This window comes from Lissotriton helveticus, chromosome 3_2, assembly GCF_964261635.1.
Source record: "Lissotriton helveticus chromosome 3_2, aLisHel1.1, whole genome shotgun sequence".
NCBI classification, from domain to species: domain Eukaryota; kingdom Metazoa; phylum Chordata; class Amphibia; order Caudata; family Salamandridae; genus Lissotriton; species Lissotriton helveticus.
Window position 1 is genome coordinate 180,394,261 of NC_136062.1, and position 24,352 is coordinate 180,418,612.

The following is a 24,352-nucleotide window of genomic DNA, read 5'->3' on the forward strand; positions in this document are numbered from 1 at the left end:
ATTGTGCCACTAAGGCTTTGGAGGGCTGGTTGCTGGGTAGCAAGGTTACAGATTACACAGGATTGTATAATCTAATGATGAGAGAACAAATTTTGAACAATTGTCAGAACCAGTTGCTGCACCAGCACCTGGTTGATTCAGATCTGACCTCTCCCCAAGAATTGGGAAAGAAGGCAGACAAATGGGTCAGGACAAGGATCAAGCAGAACCAGAACCAGAACCAGGGTGGTCAGAAGAAAGCAGACCAGAAGGGTAATGTTAAGAATGAGCAAAATGACCAGAAGTCTTCACCAGGTCCCCAACAAACCAAAGAGGGTGGGGGTCAGGCTTCCCAGAAGAAGAAGACTCAAGAAGGCCAGTCAAAAAGGTGGTGCCAGTACTGCAAAAGTAAATCTCACTGGTTTAGTGAGTGCACCAAAAGAGGAGGACAAACTCCTGCCACTACAGCTCCTAAAGCAACTGCACCCCCTAGTACAGTCAGTAGTGGTAGTGTCACTCCCAATGCATTAGTTGGGTTAACCTTGGGTACTGAGGGGTCTGACAACTTAGTTGGCACACTCACTCAGGCTGTCCTTGTCTGTACAGGGGATATGGATATGTCCCCTGAAATAAGTCCCAATACCTTGGGCAAATACAGGCAGACACCTTTGATTAATGGCAAAATGGCTCAGGCCTATAGGGACACTTGTGCCAGTGTCACCATGGTGACACCTAACTTTGTGGACCCTGGACAGATCATGCCAGGTACTGATTTCCTGGTGACCAATGCCAGCAATGTCACTACTAGTCATAGTGTGGCAATTGTAGCTTTCTCCTGGGGTGGAGTGAAGGGACAAAAGAAAGTTGTAGTCAGTTCAGACCTCCCAGTTGATTGTTTGTTGGGCAATGATTTGGAGTCATCACAATGGTCAGAAGTGGAGCAGAGGACTCACATGGAGATGTTAGGCTTGCCAGCACATGTGCTTGCTGTGACTAGGTCACAGGCCAGAAGATGCCCCACTGAACAGGTGCTGGATCCTGAAATTATGGACCAGACACCTCCCAAGAAGAAGAGCAGTAAGGGTAAGGCTTTGCCTTCCCCCTTGCCCCAGGTTGAGGATCAAGTCTCTGAGGAGGCTGATCTAGAAGAGCTGAGGGAAACTGAGCCTAAAGAGCTTGAACTTGATCAAGTTGAGTTTCTGGGCTCAGGGGGACCCTCCAGAGCAGACCTGGGGAAGGAACAGTTGAGCTGCCCTTCCCTTGAACCCCTCAGACAGCAGGCTGCTGCTGAGGCTGCAGGGAATGCCACAGGTGCCCACAGGGTATACTGGGAAGATGGACTCCTGTACTCTGAGTCAAGAGACCCCAAGCCTGGTGCAACCAGGAGGCTGGTCATCCCCTTGTCTCTGAGAGGTTTCCTTCTCACCTTGGCCCATGAGATTCCCCTTGCAGGTCATTTAGGTCAGACAAAGACTTGGGACAGGCTTGTCTCACACTTTCACTGGCCCCATATGAATGAGAATACCAAGGAGTTTTGTCGCTCATGTGTCACTTGCCAAGCCAGTGGTAAGTCAGGTGGCACAACAAAGGCCCCCCTCATACCACTACCTGTGGTGGGGGTTCCCTTTGAAAGAGTGGGGATTGACATTGTTGGTCCAATGGAACCCCAGACAGCATCAGGACACAAGTTTATACTGGTGGTGGTGGACCATGCCACCAGGTATCCTGAGGCTATTCCCCTTAGGACCACTACAGCCCCTGTAGTGGCAAGAGCCCTAGTTGGAGTGTTCTCCAGAGTGGGTTTCCCTAAGGAGGTCGTTTCTGACAGAGGTACAAACTTCATGTCAGGATATCTGACTGCCATGTGGAAAGAGTGTGGTGTGAACTACAAGTTCACCACACCCTATCATCCACAATGCAATGGGCTTGTTGAGAGATTCAACAGGACCCTGAAAGGGATGATTCATGGACTACCTGAAACTCTTAGGAGAAGATGGGATGTCCTGATCCCCTGCCTCTTGTTTGCTTACAGAGAGGTCCCACAGAAGGGGGTTGGCTACAGCCCTTTTGAGCTTCTGTATGGGCATCCTGTAAGAGGACCCCTGTGTTTGGTGAAGGAAGGATGGGAGAGACCTCTCAAAAAGCCTGCAACCAACATAGTGGACTATGTACTTGGCCTCCGCTCCAGGATGGCTGAGTATATGGAAAAGGCATCTAAAAACCTTGAGGCCAGCCAGGAACTTCAAAAAGCTTGGCATGACCAAAAGGCTGTACTGACTGTGTACCAGCCAGGACAGAAGGTGTGGGTGCTGGAGCCAGTGGCCCCAGCAGCTCTGAAAGACAAATGGTCTGGGCCCCACACCATCATTGAGCAAAAGGGAGAGGTTACCTACTTGGTGGACCTTGGAACTCCCAGGAGCCCTCTCAGAGTGCTCCATGTTAACAGGCTCAAGGCATATGTTGACAGGAAGGACATGAGCTTGCTCATGGCCACAGATGAGGGACAGGAGGAAGAGAGTGACCCTCTCCCAGACCTGCTCACTCAGAATCCTGATGATGGGTCAGTTGATGGTGTTGTCTTTTGTGGCAGCCTCACTGAACATCAGCAACAGGATTGCAGGCAAGTTCTGCAATCCTTTCGACCTATGTTCTCTCTGACACCCAGCCAAACTGATTGGTGTACCCATGATGTTGACACTGGAGACAGCCTGCCTGTCAAGAGTAAAATCTACAGGCAGCCTGATCATGTTAGAGACTGCATCAAAACTGAAGTGCAGAAAATGTTGGAACTGGGAGTCATTGAGCCCTCAGATAGCCCTTGGGCTAGCCCAGTAGTTCTAGTGCCAAAACCTCACACCCAGGGTGGTAAGAGAGAGATGAGGTTTTGCGTAGACTACAGAGGCCTCAATGCAGTCACTAAGACTGATGCCCACCCAATACCAAGAGCAGATGAGCTTATAGATAGATTGGCTTCTGCCAACTTCTTAAGCACATTTGATTTGACAGCTGGGTATTGGCAAATCAGGTTAGCTGAGGAAGCCAAACCCAAGACAGCATTTTCTACCGCTGGAGGGCATTATCAATTTGTGGTAATGCCCTTTGGACTGAAAAATGCACCTGCCACCTTCCAAAGGTTGGTGAATCAAGTCCTCACTGGGCTGGATGACTTCTGTGCAGCTTATCTTGACGATATTGCTGTCTTTAGCTCCACCTGGGAGGATCACCTGGTCCACCTGAGGAAAGTGTTAGAGGCCCTGCAAAAGGCAGGCCTCACTATCAAGGCCACAAAGTGCCAGATAGGGCAGTCACAGGTTGTATACCTGGGCCACCTTGTAGGTGGAGGCCAGGTTCAGCCACTGGAGAGCAAGATACAGGCCATCAAGGACTGGACTCCTCCAATCACCCAGACTCAGGTTCGAGCTTTCTTGGGCCTGACTGGGTACTATAGGAAGTTTGTCAGAAATTATGGGTCCATAGTGACCCCCCTTAATGACCTGACAAGCAAAAAGATGCCAAAGAAAGTTCAGTGGACAGCAAGCTGTCAGAAAGCATTCAATGACCTAAAGCAGGCCATGTGCACAGCACCTATCCTCAAGAGTCCAGATTACTCCAAGCCATTCATTGTCCAAACAGATGCTTCTGAGTTGGGTGTGGGAGCTGTTCTGTCTCAACTGAATTTTGATGGTAATGATCAGCCTATTGCTTTCATTAGTAGAAGGTTGACACCCAGAGAGAAAAATTGGTCAGCTATTGAGAGGGAGGCCTTTGCTGTGGTCTGGGCCCTGAAGAAGCTGAGGGCCTACTTGTTTGGCACTCACTTCACCATTCAGACAGACCATAAGCCCCTCTTGTGGCTAAATCAGATGAAGGGTGAAAACCCAAAACTGCTTAGGTGGTCCATTTCCCTACAGGGGATGGATTTTACAGTGGAGCATAGACCTGGGACTGATCACAGCAATGCTGATGGGCTCTCCAGGTATTTCCACTTAGAGCAAGAAGACTCACCTGGTCAAGGTTAGCTTATTGTCCCAAAGTTTGGGGGGGGGGTCATGTAGGAGAGTAGGGTCTGCAATCCTATGATCACCCAGATTTTTTGCTTTTTGCTGCACTGGTTTACGACTTTTCCTGGCTGTGGGCCTGCTAATCAGACCCACAGCCTAGCTGTTCTCTCTATCCAAATTGTACTCAGGTACTGAATTGGCACTGGGCCCTCTCCAAGTCCCTGTACCCAGGGCTGAGGTGCACCCAGAAGTCTCCCAGGGGCTGAAGCATGTATTATGCCACCCCTGGATTGACTAACTAAAACTGACACAACTGGCTGCACGACAGCTGGGGCAAGGTGGTGTACTCACCCTTTGCTTTAGATATAGTATACCTATATCTAACCCTAAGATGGACACACAGATCTCCTATCAGTCACTCCTATGGCAGGCCTTAACAATCCTGAAGGCAGAGTGCTTGGAATCGTGTGAGATGGTGCTCTGGCATGAGCTGAGCCTGTCTGCGGCTTTCGGGACCCATCCCTTAGCCGTTTCCATGATATCGCATACCATATACTCTTAAGGGCATTATAATCCTCGCGGTTAAATGCCAACTCTGGTATCGCTTTATCAAAACATGTCGAGTAAGGTGTCATACGAATTGGAATACTAACCCCTCGCCAATTCTGGCGACGGGGTTAGCATTCCACCCTTCTAGAGGGACACGACATGCATGTAACCTATAACCCGGTTAAAAGTCAGACAGAGCCTTAGCATCCACAAAATGGATGCTGCCACCGAGACACAAGTCTGCCCTCCTGCTGCTGGGAGTCCTCCCAGAGCAGGAGATAAGGACAAAGGGTTTCCTGCCAGGGGCGGTGCCAGCACCGTCCCAGACAGGGTTTTGTGTATTGTAGGTAGGCAGGGCTTTAGAGGAAGGTGACTGCACGTGGCACCCCGGTGCTCACTGTGCATAGGCTGGCTGGAACCAGTTCCAGGGTCACTCCAGACCCTGTGCTGGGGAAAAGCCCGCCAAGGAAGTGGGTGTAACCACCCCCCTCCTAGTCCCACCCATAGGGCAGGACTTAGTCGCGTGCCAGCCCCCTTTTACAGGATAAAGGTAGGAACTGGCCCCCTTCCAAATTAGATCATCTTTGAATCCTGAAACTACTTTCTGCGAAAGGAACTCAAGACTTCTTCCTAAGATTTCTCCCTTGTGACTAAGGAGTAGTCACCCTGCATCCGCAGGCACCATCTAAGAACACTGCGGTCTGCTGCAAGTCCTTCCTCCGGAATCCGACTGCCCAGCTCGACGAGAACCGGCTTCCCTGGCACCTCTGACCTCTACCCACCTCTACAGCCCAGCTGAGAACCGTGGGTGCGACGAGACCTCAAGGGACCGGCCATCTGCAAGACTGCACGACTTCTTTCCAGCAAGCCCGCCGAGTGAATTCCTGGTGAGTGCTTTGGGGTCCGAGAAGCCCCCACCCTGAGCAGCTCCAGCACCGAAGAGCAGCCCCCCAGCATCTCCACGATCTGCGTGGGGCCCTTCTGCTTTCCGCTGCTCACCGCGTTGTTTGGCTACTAGCCCGTTGGCTTGTGGCCTTCCTGACGACGCCCGACGACATTTCTGCTGCTGGTCTGGTTGCTCCAGACTGGCCCTTGCTCCCTTCCAGAAGAGGAGCACCCCGGACCCTCCTGGTCCACTCAAGACGCCATTTTGAGTCCACCGCGTGGGCTTGAATTAGCCAAGGCTTGTTGCCCACTCCTGGGTAACTTCGACGCCGACGACTTCAACCTTCGTGGGACAGCTCGCACCTCCATCCTGGTCGCCGACAACGCCTCCTGGTCCGAGAGACTGCAGAGCCCAGCAGCGCCCACTCACCTGACTGCGGTGACTTCGCCCGGTGCCATCCTGGTGCCCACTTAATCACTGGCTAGTGATTCAAGAACTTGGTCCCCTCTGCTTTCAGGTTTCCTTCTTCCTTGATCCAGGCTTGGATCCATCGAACCTTTCTTCACTGGTCGCCTGCCAGCAACTTCTTCCTTCCAGGCTCCTGGTCCGGCAACGAAATCCCCGACGTCTTTTCAGACCTATGCAGCTGCAGCCCCTGGGCTAGGTAACTTCGGCACTCCGGTGTCCCAGCATAGCCTCACTATCCAAGGGTCAGGATCCACTGTCGTTTTCTCCCTACCAGGTCGGGTTCGCCCGTGAACACTAACTTTGTGAATTCTAGCTTCCATAGACTTTGTCCCGCATCCCGCGTGAGAGTGCACACTCTGCACCCGAGTCCCCTGGGCCTCCTAGTAGTAATCTAACGATTCCCTAGTCCAGTCCTAGCGATTCCAAAGCCTATTAGAACTGTTACTTACCTGCTAGTAATTCGCATTCCACTTTTAGCGTATATGGTTTTTCGTGCCCCTCGGGCATTTGTGTAACGTGCTAACTTAAAAGTATTTTCGTAAGAGTTTTGTTGTGTGCTTAGCTCCCTGTCTCATAAAGAGCCAGGGTAGTCTTGTTATAAATAAATACACTGTTTATTTTCATAACAACTTGTGTGGTGTCCTTTCACTGGGTGTTCAAGGGGTAATGTGATGGTAAAACAGCTGGCTTAACACGCCCTCTAGAGTCTTAGCCTTAGACTGCTCGTATCCATGCTACTAGGATAGCTGGTCTATAAGGTTGACTTACAACCAATCATCAATAAGGGTTGTTTGGACTGATATATAGTGATCACTAGAATAGTGAGCACTGCACATCAGGCCAACTTCTCACAGTCTTGCATACTTTGACCTGGAAGATCCTTCTCCTTCTCGGTCATTAGGATCATGTTTACCATGTGTTTCCCCAAGGCTTCTATTTACCCTAAGCTCCACGGGTATTCTACTCACCCTAATGCCCTGAAGCTCCAACTCCCCACCAGAACTACTCCTCAACCCAAGTACCATGAGTGGCAAACTGAAATGCAACCTTGCTCAAATCAGAAGATAAGTTTAGTGGAAGTGGAAGTAGCCAAGACCTTATGATTTTAGTGCTAACCTGTAGATGGATTTCACCAGCCCTTTTCGTGATGGATTTCACCAGCCCTTTTCGTCATTGGTCTGTGACTGTGTCATTTTTCTTCCACACACTACGGCTTACAGAATGGGGCACTAGGTCAGCCTTCTTGAGCACCATTCTCTAATTTCAGTGTGAGTAAATGCATTCTGCACATGAACACACAACATAGTACTCCTCAGTGCCATGAGCTACTTCTGCAATGTGTGCTTTTTAAAAACTAAAACAGATTATATTTTCCATATTTTCAAAACTCTGGCAGCTTCTGCAACAAGAAGGATTTACAAAAAAGCAATAACTAAACAAAATAATCATTGACAAAGACAAAAACCTCTCACCCAAAATGACACCTAGTGGCTTTGCAAATGCTTGTCTACTTTCAGTAGCTTCCTCTCCACGCCTTCCCTGTAGCCACTCAGCAGTAAATAGGAGGCTTTGTGAAGCTAAGAATAGGCACAAGTGCCAATCGTGTGATATTATTGGGGTCAGAGGCGGCATGATCTCACTACAACCTATTTTGGTAAATCTAAGTCGATGAACCCCTCTAGAGAGAGCAGTGGGACCTTGGTGTAGTACTGAAAATTGAAAAGAATTACCTTTGGTAGCTACCAATTGGTGGGAAAGTGATAGAGTGAAGTAAAATGAAAGATTATGAAAGCGGAATGGACTGGAAAGTGATATGAGACCTTTATAGTGGGTGTGGAGTGATGGTGTGTTGCAAGGCATGGTGCAGAGGGGATAAGGGTAACATCTGGTGTTGGTACCGGTCATTTCTAGGGGTATTTCTACATGTTTGTGGCTCATTCAAGATGTGTGGTATGGCATGTGCTGTAATACCCAATGTGGTAAAGACACGAGTTACCACATAACTTAATTTAACGGCCGGCTCATCACTAAAACCACTATTGCGTTGTGCACCCCGTGACTGAAGAGATAAAAGGAAATTGGTGAGTTAGTTAGTTCAAAGAGCAGCAACTTGTTGATTAGGTGTTAAATAGTGCGCTATACAAATAACTCACAGACCATGATATTAATCCAAAGTTTTACCATCTTCCTCAACAGCCTCCTGCTTTGCCATCAACCCATGGTGGGCTTCCTCAGAGACCCCTATGTGCTTCATTCCTCGACAGGTGAGTTCAGCTAACTCAGGCAGGTGCAGTGCCTGTTCACTTGATTAGCAGCACACAGGGGCCTCCCCGAGCATGACCCCCATGGATCATAGTGCACATTCAGAGCTGTGTCTCCAAGAAGATTGACCAGTGCTCTGTCATTGTTCTTCTGCTTGTCCTCGGTGCCCCATAGTATCCAATGGGGTCATCAACTACCTGTCTAGCAGGCTGCATCCTACTGGTTCTATCTATGTCAAGGTGTATATGTCTTTCTGATGTAGATTCTCTCACTGCACTTGTTGCCGTACAAACCAAAGTAAATGTCAGTATATTGCCACCTCCTTCTAGCTGGTTGTCTAACCATCTTTATGTTTAGCTATCTGTTTACATTAAAGTGGCGAAGCGTGTCATTAATCCAAGAAGGCTTACGACACTCTTCATCACTTTAGAAATGCAGGGCTGCGCCATATTTACTAGAATATGGGGCAGCCCTGCGTTTCCCCCTGTGCTGGCGCTAAATTAAGCTGCCTAGTGCCAACGCAGGCACCCTTGCACCATAGTGCAAGGGTGCCTGTGTTGAAGGTAAGATTGTTTAGGAGCAGGAAGGTCGCCCTTCCTGCACATAAACAATCTTTAAATGCCGTTTAGTAACTTCTATGTGTGCTGTTGAAGCCCCACACATTAAAGTTGCATAACAGCATTTTTTCTTTTAACCCGTTTACCGCGGTGGACATTCCGCCACGGTGCTGGCGTTCTACTGAGTGGGCGGGCTGCATCGGCCAATGGTCGTTCACAGCATCTAAGAGGTAGTGCTCGGAAGGGGTTAAATGATTGTTTGTGTCCAGGAAGGGGGACCTTCCTGCACATAAACACTCATAGGCATTTTGCACAAGGCAGCACATATGGAAACTGTAGAAACTAGGAGAAATAAAGCATTTCTCATTGTTTCACCTGTTTAAGACCAGGTTTTCCCTGATCTTAATTTTGGCGCTGCCTCCTATTTACGCTACCCTTCTAAATAGGGGGCAACGTCAAAATTAATGGGTGTTGCGGTGTAGTGTGTCATTATTTCTGAGAGGAATCTTGCTCTATTCTGTACTGATTTTATTTATCTGCTTTTTAAGTTTGACATGGTGCTGCATATGATCCTCTGCACCTCCATGAAGAGGAGCGAGGCAGCAATAAACGCAATACTTGGCAAAGATACCCAGGCTCAGTAATGCCATCGTGGCATCACTGTGGCCCTAAGCATAAACAGCCAGTTCTTCTGAGTTTAAGAAATGCACCGGTACAGCTGCATACACTACCCAGTGGGCTGCTGATCAGATTATGGTAATTGGGTAGCAAGGGTAACTAACTCCCCCTTCCCATGGTCATAGCAAGAGAAGGGTTTGCTGGACTAAATGCTCATGTACTCTTCACTTACACCTTTTATTCCTTTCTGTCTGCTGTAGATCCTTTCCCAGACATCATTGTAAGTGGAGTACTGCAAGGACTTCTTTCCTCACAGAATGTCAATAACAGCCCACACCTGGAAACCAAGCTGGTGCAACCTCACCAACACTCTGGACCTTGAAGAAGGGTGTGACACTGCACCAACCAATCAGAGCCCAGGACGGGTGGCAGTCTTTGCTTACGAGAAACTTTGCTGCAGTAAATAATTGATGTGCTTCTCTTAAAGCGTTGCTGGCCCGATATGTGCCGGCCAGTAGGAGGTGAGGCAAAGGTCTTGTGTCCAGTTCATCTCCACAGATGCTGTGAATGTGTCGATTTGTGAACTATCATTGAAGTGGGTCAAACTGAGATATATTTACTAGAAGGGTGTGATGTGGCCAAGCTTTGCCTATCCCGGAGTACAGTCCATTCTCTCGACACCTGCTCGCTTTCTGTTCATGTGGGGACAGTGGAGAGAAAGTAGTAGCTTTTTAAGCAGTACTTTGATCTGAATTGTGCACAATAGCATGGTTACTGGGGGAGCAGAGATAGAAAGAACACCCAATGTGCCTGATTGGAAAATACAAGGGTATTCCACAGGAACCTGCTTCTTCCTTGTCAGTGACATATCTGGCCTCTGGCAACAGCGCCTCAGGGTTATGAAGTTATGGATTAGCACCCCAGACTGGCAATGCCACACAGATACTGCATGCTACTTCCACTTCAGATACATAGGCCAATTCTGCTGAGGTACATTCACTCGTTGCAATTGAATCAACCGAATAATCTATGTTCAAACCAACCCACGCTAACCATGAACTCAAAAATGAGAGGGTGTTCTGTTACTCCTTGCCAGTAGCCCCACATCGCATGCTCTCTAAGGGACGACCATGGGAATCCTATTCTTTCAAGTCGATGAATGAGCCAGCGCAGAGGCCAATGGAAAATTGCAGTCTGTGTCTCCCCCTCCAAGTGGCTGCGGACCTTCTGTGGGATCAGCATTAAGCACTATGGCGTGAATATAATGGTGCAGACAAGGGCATGAGTCCGAAAGCTAGAATTCCTCCATGATCACCTTGGCTGGGTCTCCTCTATCACCTGTGCTCTCTTTGGCTGGGATTCCTCTGTACTTTGTGCCCACTTTGGACTCATGGACAACCACCTAGGTTACTGTGGCCATTAGTAGTTACCATTTTGTGTCTTTGCGTTACCTGCGGTGCCTCTGAGAAACCGGGTGTTTAATATGAAGCGGTGTTTTGTTGTGTTTGGCATTTTCTTCTATTAACAGTTGTCCACCTGACAGGACAACATGAGGAGGGCACCGCCTAACTTTAACTGTCGTTGAGTTCTTTATTTATTTAGAAGGAAAACTGAAGTGTTGAATTGTGTTATGGTTTTGAAAAAAAGTAAAAACTAAAAAAAAAAAGATTTGTGTGTCTCCCCTGATCCTTTGTTGTTTGCCATCACTTGAGACTGAGATGCCACGGTGTCCTGATTGTTTTTAGATTTTAGAATATAACATTTACTTAGGGCAAAAAAAAGGCAGCGCTTGCATTGTTGGAGACCACGAAAAAAAAATGATCAGATGGCACAGCAAAGGACACCAGCATGGGAATAACTGCGACTGTAGCCTCATTGGATGGTACTCTTTCGGCACTGGGAAGGTCTGTTTAATGAGATCTGGTTTTAGTGGAAGAACTGGGGAAGGTCAGATGCTTTATCAGACAGAACACATGCAGATATGTTTTAGGAGCAACTTGCCCATCCAAAACCGAAAGAGGGAAAGACACACCCACCCACCCACAAATCTATCTATCTATCTATCTATCTATCTATCTATCTATCTATCTATCTATCTATCTATCTATCTATCTATCTATCTATCTATCTATCTATCTATCTATCTATCTATCTATCTATCTATCTATCTATCTATCTCTCTCTCTCTCTCTCTTTCTCTCTTTCTCTCTCTCTCTCTCTCTCTCTCTCTCTCCATTCTAGCATCACTGTGCCTTTAAATAATGGCATCCCCTATTCACTTTACCGATCACGGCGCATTAGCTTTAAAGCAGACCTAAAGAATATAGAAAAGATAAATGAACGCTTTTGTTTGCTGAAGGCAATGTTATCAATTATCCATGTCTTTGCCGGGGGGGTTTGCGCACCTCTGTGACAGAGCCTTGTTGTTTTTTAATTGGGAATTATCTAGGTGCATATTTACAAGGGCTTCATCTCTGCTTTTTTGGCTTACAAAGCCAAAAAAGCGGAGCTAAAACCAGCACCCTAGTTTCAGCTCTGCAGAGAAAAAGATTCGATCTGGAGTCCCACAAGGCTCCATTTTAAGCCCCTTGTTTTTTAACGTCTACCTTATCCCCCTCATTTCCCTGATCAAATCATTCGGCATAACTGTTACATCATACGCCGACGACACCCAACTCATAGTCCCGTTAGACGAAAACTCAACGAATGCCGAACAAAATCTTAAAAACTGCTTGAAAGACGTCTTTCTGTGGATGGAAACAAACCACCTTAAGTGCAATACAAGCAAGACAGAAATCCTCCCCATGGGGAAAAATGTCAACTTCTGTCCTAACCTATGGTGGCCAGAGGACTCCACTGCTCCCCCCCAGACCGTTACAACAGCAAGAAACCTCGGAGTCATATTCGATACTGACCTATCCTTTGACCAACACGTCAGGAATGTGGCCGGAAGCTGCTTCGGGATTATCAAATCCCTAAAAAAATTCTTTGATTTCCTACCAACAGATGCTAGAAAGGCGGTAGCCGTCGCGCTAATCCTCTCGCGCCTTGACTATTGCAACGGTCTAATGGCAGGTGTGAAAAAAATCACACTCAAAAAACTGCAGAGCGTCCAGCATTCCGCTGCCAGATTGGTGCTTAAACTCCCCAGGAGGTCCTCAGCATCAACTGCTCTGAGAACCCTCCACTGGCTGCCTCTGCACAAAAGGATTCTTTTTAAGATCCTAATCGTTGCCTTCCGGGCATTTAACCACACTGGCCCCAAATACCTAATTAAACGCTACCCACACTACAACCCCCAGAGGACCTTGAGATCCTCCAACAATAACCTGCTAAAACTCGCCAAATTCAACCTAAAAACCAAAGGGGGTAAAACCCTGACCCATCTATCATCCAAAGCATGGAACTCCGTGCCCCACCACCTGAGGTCACAGACCAAAGAAACTCATTTTAGGAAACAACTGAAAACATGGATCTTCAGTCTCTCAGACGAGTATGTCTTGGCTGCCATCTAACCTTGCCTCTGTAGCTCCAAACTGTATGCATACTTTCCAGTTAGCGCCAGGATGCTCCTTCCGGAGCGATAGTTGCGTTATATAAATACCAAAATACAAATACAAATACAAATACAAGAGGGTGCTAACATGCATAATCGCATGTTAGCACCCTTTTTCCAAACGCCTCCCTTTGCATCTCTAATGAGATGCAAAGTGGGTGTTACTGGACGTACTGCCGTTTTCGCCAAAATCTAACGTCTGCTAAAATCCTGACTTAGCCATCCCTAACATAGGGGGTGGATTATGCTGATACGACTCTGTGGGTTGGATCAGCAAGGTTATCGTCCTTTTGCAGGGAACATCGCTGGAAAACCAGTGATGTTCCCTGCAAAAGGGCGATAACCTATCTCTGGAATTTTTATCGTCCTGGAATAATGCGTTGTTAATTACGCGCTACCAGGGCAATAAATACCAGAGATATCCTGCAATAATATAATTATCGCTAAGCACGGCCAGCGATAATTATCACTGGCTGTTGTTAATATGCCTCCTAGTTCTTTAATCTCGTTGTGCATCCATCGAAACTAGTGCCAGATTTACTAATCTTTCACACAACATAGTGCAGTGCTGTGCTGTGCTGTGTGTGCAAGAGGGAAAACAGAGCAGAGCCTTATCTACAAAGATTGACCTGTTGCTGGCGTCCCCTCTGCTGGCACACAAGCAGCCTACCTTGCATCACGGTGCAGAGGTGAGCGTGCATTGTCTAGCAGAAGATATGTACAGGAAGCTGAGCACTGCATTATCGATTCCTACACAAACTTGAAGAAGCACACGCTTTGTATGTGTGCCGTGCACTACAGTGTACACGCAATGCATGCTTTTTTGAGAAATAAACACATTTTCCATTGTTAATGCAGGCTTCAAGAAGGCATTCATTTTTTGACACAAAGCACCGTCTGGCTGTTTTAGTAGATTGGGCTTTGTGTCAAACAAATGGGTTTTTGTGCTGATTTGCTCCAGTAATGCAACAGAAACAGCCCATGGATGTTAAGCGATATTAAGCAATACAGTGCAGCACAAAGAAACTTTGAAAAGAAACGGTGTCTTTCCAGCACAAAACACATTTTGAACTGGATAATAATTACCCTTGCAAGGCTTTGTGTCACATTGCACTGGACAAATCCCTAGGAAATATGGACCTATATGTTTTTCCATCTCATTCCAGGTTACATAGTGAGGACAGGATGTGGTGCAGTGGCAAGAGCTGCCAACTCGAGAACTGGGGATCCGGGTTCGAGTCTTGGCATTGACACAACATCCTGTGATTCTGAGCAATTTATGTAATCCCTGTTGCCCATGGACAGTGTCTGGATACCCTCACGGGTGTTGAGCCGCGCTATATAAATCTACAAACATATTGATGCAAACCCCACATCACTACCTTATGCAGCCTCAAGTTATAATGAATATGTGTATTTTGTTAACATTTTAGCTCAATATTTTTGTAGCATGTCTCAAACTAAAGTCCGACAACACTAATGAAGGAAATTTTCACCCTGCAAGTCTGGAGCCTGGTAATACCTAATATGCGGGGGTGGGGGGGTTCCTAGGAAATGTGTTTGCACAATCTATTATGTGCTCAATCCCAAACTGTGGAGGGGCAAACTCTTTAATTGAAACGTCTATTTAGTCATTGATTGTAAACCTCATATATTCTCCCATACTGATGTTTAGGGGAACATCAATATTCCATACGTCCAAATGAAAGTGTGTGCATGCTCAAGGACTTTTCAACTTCTTTTTTCATTCCCATACTTATTCAATGGTCCAGCCAACACGTTTCGTCCTTGCCCCAGGACTACCTCAGGGCAATCAAGATTCTTGAAATTCCCTTGGTACTATGGTGTGTTTGCGATTTCCATATCATAAACCATATTTCTGATTATTTCTAAGCAGTGTAGAGCAAGACTTCCAGGCTCCGTGTGTGTTCACCTACACACCCAAGTGTGAGGATTTGGGTATATAATAAGAGATTTAGTGGCAGTCGGACCTCTGGAGATGTGCAACTCATATGACTAGGTGGTTCCTGTGAGGTGTTTTGGTACCGCAACTGCAGCAGATTGTAATTATGTACCATTTGTGCTGATTGTTGAATGATGTTACTCTCATTGGCTGGCCAGGAGACCACATTGAATATGTGTGTTCTGTGCGTTTTTTGCCATGTACAACCCTTTGGCCTGTTTGCCCTGTATAATGTATATTGTTCTAATGTATGCATATCTTCTTTCCCATGGGTTTCCTGAAGCTGTGCCTAGGCAGATGCGTCACTTTGTAAAGCCCTGCACTACATTATACCTGTGTCAGGTATAATATATGCTGGGTGGGCATTCCCTTGCAAAAACCCTTATCGCAGGCGCCAGACTGACACAGGCACATTTAAAATGGGACTTGCCCATTTGTAATGACCCATTACTGTGCCTACAGATAGGTCAGAAATACTGACGGATTTATGTATTTAAAAAGTTTTGTATAGCGCGAATATGATCCAAGCGGGCATCAGAGAGCTTTACATATGAGTTGCGGAAAACATAGTAAGATAGCTGTGGGAGAAAGGGAAGAAAAATAATATACAACAGGTTCATGAAAAGCAATATACAACAGGTACAGAACGACATAGTGGCGGGTGACACGGGCCGTAACAAATGCCAAGTAGTACCTAACACAGCTAAACAAGATCGGAGGCAGGAGGAAAACACAGCGCCATGTTCATGAGGAGGGCCTTAACTTCCTTTTTGAAGGCAAATTTTGAGGGAATCAGTCTTGTTTCCACGGGTAGGGAGTTCCAGATTCCCAGGGCAATGCCAGAGAATTTACAAGTGTATGTTTTAAGTTTTTTTAATTTCTTCGGCTAAAGCAGCAGTGTGCTGGTGCTCCTCGAGGGCCGGTTGCAACCAGAGTTTGAGCTTATTTTTCAGGTAGAGTGGGGGTATTGAAGTATAGGGCCCTATGAGTCATGCATGCAATTTTTAAATGGATCCTGCCTCAAATGGAAGCCAGTTGAGCGAATTGAGGTCTGGAGAGATGTGGTTGGTTTTCTTGGAACCAGTGATGAGTGGTCGCCGCATTAAGAGAGGCTCTGAGAAGGGCTTAGCTGAGTTTTGGCAGTCCGTAAAGGATAGCACTGCCGTATTCCAGTCTAGAGATGACTAGTGCACCGCCGATTTGAAGTTATCATGGGGAAAGTAGGGTTTGAGTTTTCTTAGGATGCTCATTTGGAAGTTCGCTCCTTTGGTAGATGCTCTGATGTGATCTTGTTTGTTAAGGTTCCTATGTAACACCAATCCAAGCGATTTCGTGGAGTCAATTATGTGTGGTGTGCAGTTGAGAGCGGTGAGGTTACTTAGATATTTCACAACAGTGGGGGTTTGCTTTGTGGGTGAGATGAGGAGGAATTCCATCTTGATGGCGTTTAGTTTGAGGTGGTTGGTGGTTACGTATCTGTACCTCCTTGCGACATGGGGCGCCGTACGTTGAATACAGCGCATCCATCGTGTTGGAAGGAGGGCACAATGAAAACTATCACATCGCTATTTTCACGCAGCGATGCAACAGTTTTGTAAATGAAGCCCCTTGTTTTTAGTTTAGTTTTCCATCCAGTTCTCCAGTCCTGTATAATATAATTCAAAACATCCCTCCATGTAGAGGTCAGGGTTTAATGGGAGCGTGTATTAACAGAATCACAAGTCTTTCTTAACTTTTTTCTGCCAGCATAACTTGCAGCTTTTTTGTGCACCTGCATTCTTGGATGTAGATGGCACTTGGCACTATACTGGCATAATGTCTCTCTAGGAAGTATATAACATTCCACACTTTTTTGCTTTCTGGACGATAAAATGGTCATAAACCAGAACGGAGGTAGGAGCAATGTGGAACTCGAATAATTTCACCTTGTGACCCTTTGATGTTCTTTGTAGAGGACACATGAATTGTGCAGACTCATTTACACAACATTGTCAGATTTTTATACCATGCTATGCATAGTTTTGGAGTATGTTATGAGTGCGTAATGTGATCTATTCTGTCAACACTACCCACGTTCCCATTGTAGTTAAGGACACACACGGGTTTCCTGAAACGTGTCCTGACCACGCAACACATCATGGTTAGTTGTCAACAAATGCACATCCTTAGTTAGCTTCAAGCTTCTCAGGACATAGTTCTGCACATAACTTGTCGATGTTTTATCCCAGTCTTGTCTTCATGCTACCAATGGAATTGGAAAGCCCTCTGTATTTTGGCATTTGCCAGATTGTTGCCGGTCAGTATAAACAATGTCCACATACAAATGGTGGACATGATAACCAGCTATCCTTGGCAGCACATACTGCAAAGTATTGCATGTAACTAGTTGAAATTTTGTAAAGTTTATATTTCTTTGTGCCATCCAGAGATCATTTCAAAAGGCACATATTGCTTGAAGGAAGCCTGCAGTTGTAAAGCATGAGAGACTCATCCGCAGAGACACCTCAAGGAAACCGTGAGAGATGAACAACTAGAGCCTAATTGTACGCAGCTAATCATGTTGGAGGGTAGTTCTTATGGTACTAGGTGTAGTCATCAGAATGTGATTCAGAAATAATTAATCAGAAGATTTTGATAACAAATCCTACTCATTATAGCAGGAAACGAAGGAGTGCAAAGAACAAAGGGGCCTATTTATAAAACCATTGTGCCGCCAATGCATCACTTTTTCTGACGCCCCAGTGGCGCAGAAGCCTGCTCCATATTTACCAGGCAGCACTAAGCCACTTTATTTGGCTTAATACAGCCGTAAATATTGTTCCATTTAACGCAGTTATCTGTGTTAAAGAGGCATGCAATGGGTGTTGCTGGGGGCGTTCCCAGCAACATCCATGACTTTTTGACACCGCCCCAGATTTATGAGGAATCGTAACTCTGAGGCAGCGCCAAAAACATATGCCTCGCCAGCAGAGGTGTAAGGGAGGCACCTCAAAGATAAATATATTTATTTCTCCTAGTTTTCCCTTTTTCTATGTGTGCTGCATCCTTCCTGCACAAAAAGGTTCCTACATTGACGCATGGCAGCCCCATTGTGCGCCAGCGACGGGGAAATGGACAAGAATGCGCCGTATCTAATAGAGCTGACTTTTTTTTAACATGCAAGGATGCTAAATGAATATGGTGCCTTTCACCGCTTACAACGATCGATATGCCAAATTTTGACAGCGTTTAGGTTTACCTAAGACTCTTGTTCCAACGCACTCGGTTTTACACATTCATTGACTGGTGGTACAAATTTCGAATTTGTTTCGGATCATTTACCTGTAAATCCAACCCAGACACATTTCTGGATAAAGGGTCTTCTCCCTACATAATAATGTTACTGTCCTGAAGATGGTCTTGTAGATGCATAACGTAAGGAGACCGAAACGTCGACCAACATACCCATTTTCTTTTATGAAATAATAACGTTGTATGTCATTCTTTACCCAATATGCTGGAAGAATTCCTTTTTTGGAAATAGGTATCAGAAATGGGTATTGAACTCAAGCGACTTGTAGATGTTTTTCATTTGAAAGATTGTCAATTTCTGTCACTTTTGTTTATGTAAAGATTGAATTGTACCCTCAAACTTGATTTACATGATTATAAAATTTCAATTTAAAAAGAATACACCCGTTTTTATATGATTTACTTGATTTTGAGTACACCAAGTTATTTACATTCTTATGTTGAAATCTGCTATCTGGGGGATTCATAAGTGATAATATAATATATTGTTTCTACATAGCAAAGCGGTTTTGTTACCCACACCCACAGGGGTATATCAGGTTACCCAATCAATATTATAGTATCTAATAGATACAGCGCATTATTACCCTTTTCTTTTGCCGCAGGGCAGCGCAGCAGGAAGGCCTGCGGTACTGCCCTATGGAAAAACCTCACAAATGAGGCCCAAGGTTCCTTGGCCACTACATCTCACTGTTGGATGAGGCTTCGGAGCTTCCAACTTTGAGTTCCATTATTTGGCACCTCAGTTGCAATAGTTATCCCAATGGCTGCTGGTACTTATTGTTGAAGACACATGCGTTCTTGATTCCCCCTTGGGGTAAATACTGATGATGGATTCAATCCATAACGGTGACTGGGATTAGTGTCTGAAAACTTTCAGCGCTCCATCCATCATTTCCTTGTGTTTGCTTTGTTTGCCGTAAGTCGTCAGGGTATGCCCAGAGGTGGATTTCTTGCTCACTTTGACACTGGATTCAAGCTAGCCTGGCTGTTGAGGGTTGTTACCCTGAAACCGGTCACAGGATGCTAGTTTCTGGTTCAGGGAAGGCATGGCTTGGCAGTTCGGGCTGAACTGTTCCAATGAGGCACAGGGTCAAGACTGATTTGCATATAGCTGGGTCTGAACTGGGATGGCAAAATGAGCTAAAGAATGATGAGGGATTCAACCCAGAACTGCGACTGGGGGTGAGTGTATGAAAAGTTTCAGCACTCCGCCCATCATCTTCTTTTGTTTGCAGGATGTCAATAGACTGTCAGCGAAGGATGCCCAGTTCTTGAACCTATTGAGGGTCTTTGTCATTAATTGTCTACATTGTGATATAACATTTAGGGCTTGACACGTGCCAGGTGTGGACAATGACATAGCGGATGTTTTGTATCGTTCGCAGTGGAAGAGATTCCATGGGCTGGTCATGCAAGCGGATAGAATCCAGACCCGGATGCTGCAGGAGCTTTGGTCTGTAGGAGAGAAAGGATGCTACAGCTGGTAGCATGTTCTATAGCGCCATCGACACAGGGAGCTTACACTCAGGTTTGGTCTGAATTGTTAGCAGGGGGGCTAGGCAGAAACAGGAGATCTGGCTTCGGACAAAGGACATAGTGCAATTCATGATGTCCCTCATAGAGCAAGGGCAGTTGAGGGTGACTATTGCGGTAAAATAAGCGGGCATAGCATTTATTTATTTTTTGTGAACATTTTTATTATTATCATTATCAGTATTAATGCATTTCGTACATGGGGGTACATCGGAACAACAAAGAAAACAGTAATCTGGAGGAAACTGTACATGGTCTGTCCTCCCATATATTCATCTCTTGTACCCGACAGGAAAAAGAGAAACGTTAAACATTTCAGGCAGTACTGTGCAAGGATGTACTGAAATAATAACAGTTCACTGTAATAGTCACCACTGCCACATGCAACCTGTGAGCCGAGCAAGCGGGTTAAGGAACCATGTTCTTCAAATAAGCAATACAGGCGCAAATCAGAGCCCTTTTTAACCCCTTCGACGCTCATGACGAGCTGGGCTCGTCATGCAGTAGCCTCCTGCTACGCTCATGACGAGCCCAGCTCGTCATGAATAATGGTGATCATGATTTTCCAGCACATGGGAAAAATCCCCATAGCATTCAAAAGGTTAAGCAGTCATGTGTGGTTCCAGCCATTAAAATTGGTTATGCTCCGACCAAAGGTCGCCATCTCAGGCTGAGGGCACGTTATGATAAGTGTGGTCTTGTACCTTCTGAGCGTTCCAGTATGCCGTGTCATTTACGTCGTGTTTCAGTGTCCCCTACAGCGAGGATTTGTCTCCCGTGTACTGCCCGAACTAGGCATGCTCGGCCCCGGGTGTCATAATGCGTCCGCGGATAGCAATCCGCTGAAATGGTCGCCGGGCAGGGTCCAGCAACGTCCCTTGTGAAGTCAATATTCAGTACTATTATTCAACAAGTCAATCAGTGAACTGAGTCCCATGAGAATAGGGATGGGACCTCGTGCGAAGTGCAAAACTAAAACTAACCGGAAGTTAACACGGGCAAGTACGGGTGTGTATGGGCTGTCGATAGCAATATGAGTCATCTGATGTGATAGTCCATCGTCTCGGTGAGAGAGGGATGGGGAGGGGGGAAAGGAAAACCTCCTGGGTTGTCTCTCACACGGCAGCGCAAGCATGTCTATGTGAGCGTCCGTCGATTAGGGTCACCTCGTGTGTAATAAGCAGGCATAGCATTTATGGGTAAGCTTCTTTGGGGTTATGCTCCTTCAGCGGGTGAACTAGGTAAGTTGATTTTGGAAGGTTGGGCTAGAGAGGCAGGGTGTTGACGTCCCAAGAGGAGGCCGCTGATGTTAGAAATTTTTGGAAATGTGATGGGAGCCCTTTCAGAAGTGTAGCGGATAGCGAGTTGGCACTATTTTCATCACTCATGTCATAGATGTTCTTTGGGGTCTTTAGAGTGTCAGAATTGCTGAGGGGTAAATGGGCTAGAGGGGTCATATAGGAAGAAGTCAGTAGATACCACGAGGGCCTGAAAATATGGTTACACAAGTCAAAGGCAGACCAGAGGGGAAAGGGCAGGAGTGTCTTCCTTATGGAGTACCCTGCAGCATGGCTATGCCCCGTCTGCCTGTAAATAAATCAGGGTATCATCAGCATAAATAGAAGCTATGGTTGGGTGGTCTCCCACGGAATTGCCCCATGTGTGTGCTAATTTCCGTAACAAGCAGGCCAATGGCTCAATGGCCAGGGCGAACAGCAAGGGAGAGAAAGGACAACCCTGCCTAGTGCCACGCTCAAAAGCAAAACTATCCAAAACGATCCTTCCTGCATGTATCCTAGAAGCAAGTAGTTCATATAAGACTTGTACCCACTGACAAAACTCAGGCCCCAATTCTAGTTTCAGTAATACCACTTGTAAATAAGTCCACCCCTGGGTGTCAAATGCCCTTTTTCTATATCCAGGGAGGCCTCCCATCCCTGTGTATTTGTACGACGTGTCCATTCCTTGACACCAAATAACCGTTGAAGGTTCAAAAATGTGTTCCTGTCCTGTATGAACCTATTCTGATGCAAATTGATCACTGTATATGTATCGTTGAGGTTAGTCTATTCGCCAAGGCCTTATTCAGCACCTTGTAGTCCATTTTAAGTAAGTAGAGGGGGAGATAGGACATCACCTCTAATGGCTCTCTCCCGGGATTCAGGAGTACTGTTAATACGGCTTCCAGCATGCTGTCTGGTTGTCTGCCCTGGTCTCTGGCTTTTCCATATACCTCCAAAAGTCGAGGTTTGAGGGATGCTTGGATTGTGGTGTAAAACTCTATGGGTAGCCCATCAGTACTGGGAGTTTTACCCCTACTTATCTGTTTGATGGCCAGTTTGACTTCTAGAATCAGAGGGTTGTCTAGATCCTGCCTCAACAATGAATTAAGAGAGGGCATGTCAAGGGGGCATAGGTATGTGGTAATCTCCTCCGGGTGTACCCACAGAGGTGCTTGATAAAGGTTCCTGTAATTAGTTTCAAATGACCTATTAATGGCAATTTGGGTATTCACTACAGTGTCCGTGGGTGTGTGAATAGCACCTATAACGTTAGCGGGCAATCAGAGTTTAGCAGCAAGGCCAATAAGCCACTGGCTTTATCTCCTAGATCCTGCTGACGCTTAGTGAACTCTCTAATCAAAAGCAGTTAAGTGTAGGGCGGCCTTCCAGTATTCGGATCAAATGTGTTCCAAGTTGCAGATCCCCTCCAGGTCTGTTACCCTGTTGCGTGCAGCAGCCCGCAGTCGCCCTTCTATAACAAGTATCCCCATTTGAAGTCCCGGCTTCATACCAACTCCTCGGACATTTACTCCCCCCACAGTATCACTTTAAATGCATCCAATTCAATTCCTTCATTCGTGGCTGTACCTTCATTCTCTGTAAAATATCTATTAGTCTGATTGCTCACAGGAGTTCAAAGCGGTAGGTCTGCCAGCGCCCATGGCTGAAGCCACTAAGTAGGTATAACCGCGTGAGGCCTCCTCCATTGAAAGGTCACCAGCAATGGGCAAGGGTCAGAAAGGGTGCTAGCCAAATGCTTCACTTTTGAGCAAGCGGACATCAATTGCCTTCTGCCATAGATCAAATCAATCCTGGTGTGGAGTACATGTATGGGAGAGTAATACAAGCACTCGTGGTGGAGTGGAAATAAGCATTGCCATATGTCAGTTAATGCATATCATGGGCCCATTGACGTAACTGCGTGGTGCTAGTGTGAGAGAATGCCGCTTAAACTTGGGGAGTGAATCTGTCTAGCACCAGGTCTGGAACGCAATTAAAATTCCGTACCTGAATGAAGGTGACATCGGCAAATGTAGGAGGGCTAGTGTGAGAGAGCTGAAGAATAGGGTTTTTTCCACATTAGGGGCGTATAGTACCACAAATGTGAGGTGCTCACCATCCAGTGTACCCTCTGCAATAACATAGCCCTCTATGTCTATTAGGCTGTGGTTTAGGACAAACTGCACCCCGGCAACATCCAGAATAGAACTCCCTTGGCGTAAGCTGAGTAGGTGGTACCCAGTGCCACACACCTCCAGGGTGTACGCAGCAAAATGAGTTCCCCCGTCGTGAAAGGAGTATCCTGGAGACAAGCAAACTGAATATTACATGTCCTTATGTATGAATAGATCCTGTGGCGTTTGCCATAATTGTCCAGACCGGCACGTTCCAAGGCAATATGGTGTAATCTCTGGAGTCATAGAAAAAAGGTGTGGTTATCCGCTTCTACCACGAAACACAAGTTAGGGGTCAACTACTGCAGTAGGAGAATCGAGCAGTAGAACAAGATACCCTCCCATCCCCAAAATACAAAACATTGTGAACAATCCCTATGAACTCCACACCCTAGCCGTACTCTCAATTGGTCACAGCCACATAATGCTGTCAATGATTCAGCAACTACTACAAAGTCTATTTCGTGATGAGGGTGTTCCAAGTTCAGCACTGCCAAGATCCCACAATCCAGGTCTCCGCCGACATAATAGTAGAGAAATACCCCCTCGCATTAAATTATTAGCATTGAACTTCAATTATCCCTCAGCTATCTGCACCTCCTGCCCCCTCTTACCTGCATGCACCAGAGCAGACAGATACAAGGAAAAAGTAACAAGCATTTGCAATGCAATAGGTCTCATTTGTCAGATGCTTTTGGCATTGTAAATGGCAGTCTTTTATCTTTGTGTTTTGGTTTGGAGTGTAGTGGATGTATGTCAAGAGAGACAGCTGCAGCACTGCATAGAGGACTTAGAACGAGGATTGACCTCTGGGACCAGAGAAGCAGCTAAAGCACTGTCTAGAGCACTTAGAATAAGGAATTACCGATGAGACCAGAAAAGCAGGCAGCAGCACTGTGACGAGAATTTAGAATGAGGAATTACCAGCGGGACCGGAGAAGCAGCCAGCAGCACTGTCTAGAGGATTTCGAATGAGATATTACCACTGGGACCAGAGAAGCAGCTAGCAGCACTGGCTAATTGACCGAGAATGAGGAACTACCACTGGGAACAAAAACAGACTGCCTAGAGGACTAAGAATGGGGAATTACCACTGGGAACAGAGACACAGCACTTTCTAGAGGACTAAGAATGAGGAATTACCAATAGGAATAGAGATACAGCTGCAGCATTGTGTAAAGGACTTAGAATGAGGAATTACAGATGAGCCCAGAGAAGCTGCTAGCAGC

At 46.3% G+C, this 24,352-nt stretch overlaps 1 protein-coding gene across 1 annotated transcript in view; it reads left to right on the forward strand.

Annotated features, from left to right (window-relative positions):
- The window catches only part of SNX22 (sorting nexin 22), a 134,001-nt gene extending 123,015 nt beyond the window's left edge, over positions 1-10,986 (forward strand). The window contains exons 6-7 of the mRNA XM_078684990.1: positions 8,080-8,147; positions 9,581-10,986. Coding sequence (XP_078541116.1) covers positions 8,080-8,147; positions 9,581-9,702 — 190 coding nt within the window. The 3' untranslated portion in view covers positions 9,703-10,986. The remainder of the gene's footprint in view (positions 1-8,079; positions 8,148-9,580) is intronic.
- Positions 10,987-24,352: the final 13,366 nt, after the last annotated feature.